General features: G+C 40.9%; 1 protein-coding gene across 1 annotated transcript; it reads right to left on the bottom strand.

Moving 5' to 3' along the window:
* Nucleotides 1-283: 283 nt before the first annotated feature.
* On the bottom strand, nt 284-756 carry LOC126942189 (cytochrome c oxidase subunit 7B, mitochondrial). The gene has a single exon (XM_050769491.1). The coding sequence runs from the start codon at nt 749-751 to the stop codon at nt 509-511; it is 243 nt and encodes an 80-aa protein (XP_050625448.1). The 5' UTR covers nt 752-756; the 3' UTR covers nt 284-508.
* Nucleotides 757-966: the final 210 nt, after the last annotated feature.

Below are 966 nucleotides of genomic sequence, written 5' to 3'. Positions count from 1 at the left end.
TTAGCCAGGATGGTCTCGGTCTCCTGACCTTGTGATCTGCCTGCCTCGGCCTCCCAAAGTGCTGGGATTACAGGCGTGAGCCACAGCACCTGGCCTCCCCTACTGTCTCCTTATCCCTCATCACACACACACACACATACACACACACACATTTACTTTTTTCCCAGGTTCTCAGTGACTTCTTTGAATTGAGAAATTATGTATTTATCTATTACCAATCTATTAATTTCTAACTACTCATTTATTTCCACAAACATGGATAGAGAGCTTGATATGTGCAAGTTATTCTGACAGAGGTTGGGAAACAAAGATGAATGAGACATTGACTCTGATTTTTAACAAGCTCATCATCTAGGCAGAACTTATACTTTACCATTTTTTTGTTTGCTTTTGAAAGTTTCAAATTTATTTCTTCAATAATGCCATATCTTAAGGGTATATAGTGCTTTCACTTGGCATCAATTATGATATATTTTTAAACAATTCAGTAGTATACCAGCTGGGATGATTACTGATCTCTCCATTCCTTTAGGGTGACTCTGCCAACAGGGGACAGGTTCCCTATTATTCCAATTTGTGTTGCTACATATGTCCATACAGCAATACAGAAAGTGTCTCCATTAGCTAATACAGCATTACCGCCTTTGTCATGAAAATCAGACGTACGTTTCTGGTGGCTCTGCCTTGCCATTATTTGCTGAATGCTTGGAACATGGAGATGACTCAGTGAAGTTTTGACCAAGGGAAACATTGTGAAGGTGAAGATAGAACTGAGGCAATGCAGCTGCTGCTTTGGTGCAAATTCACTTCAGGTACCTTTGAAGAGTGCTGAAACACAAAAGCTACTCACACTTTACTTTTTTTTTTTTTTTTTTTTTGGGACTGAGTCTTCCTCTGTCACCCAGGCTGGAGTGCAGTGGCGTGATCTCAGCTCACTGCAATATCCACCTCCCGGGTTCAAGCGAT

Source organism: Macaca thibetana, chromosome 1 (genome assembly GCF_024542745.1).
Source record: "Macaca thibetana thibetana isolate TM-01 chromosome 1, ASM2454274v1, whole genome shotgun sequence".
NCBI classification, from domain to species: Eukaryota; Metazoa; Chordata; class Mammalia; order Primates; family Cercopithecidae; genus Macaca; species Macaca thibetana.
The sequence above is the reverse complement of the archived record's forward strand: the minus strand, read 5'-3'. Positions and strand labels throughout refer to the sequence as shown.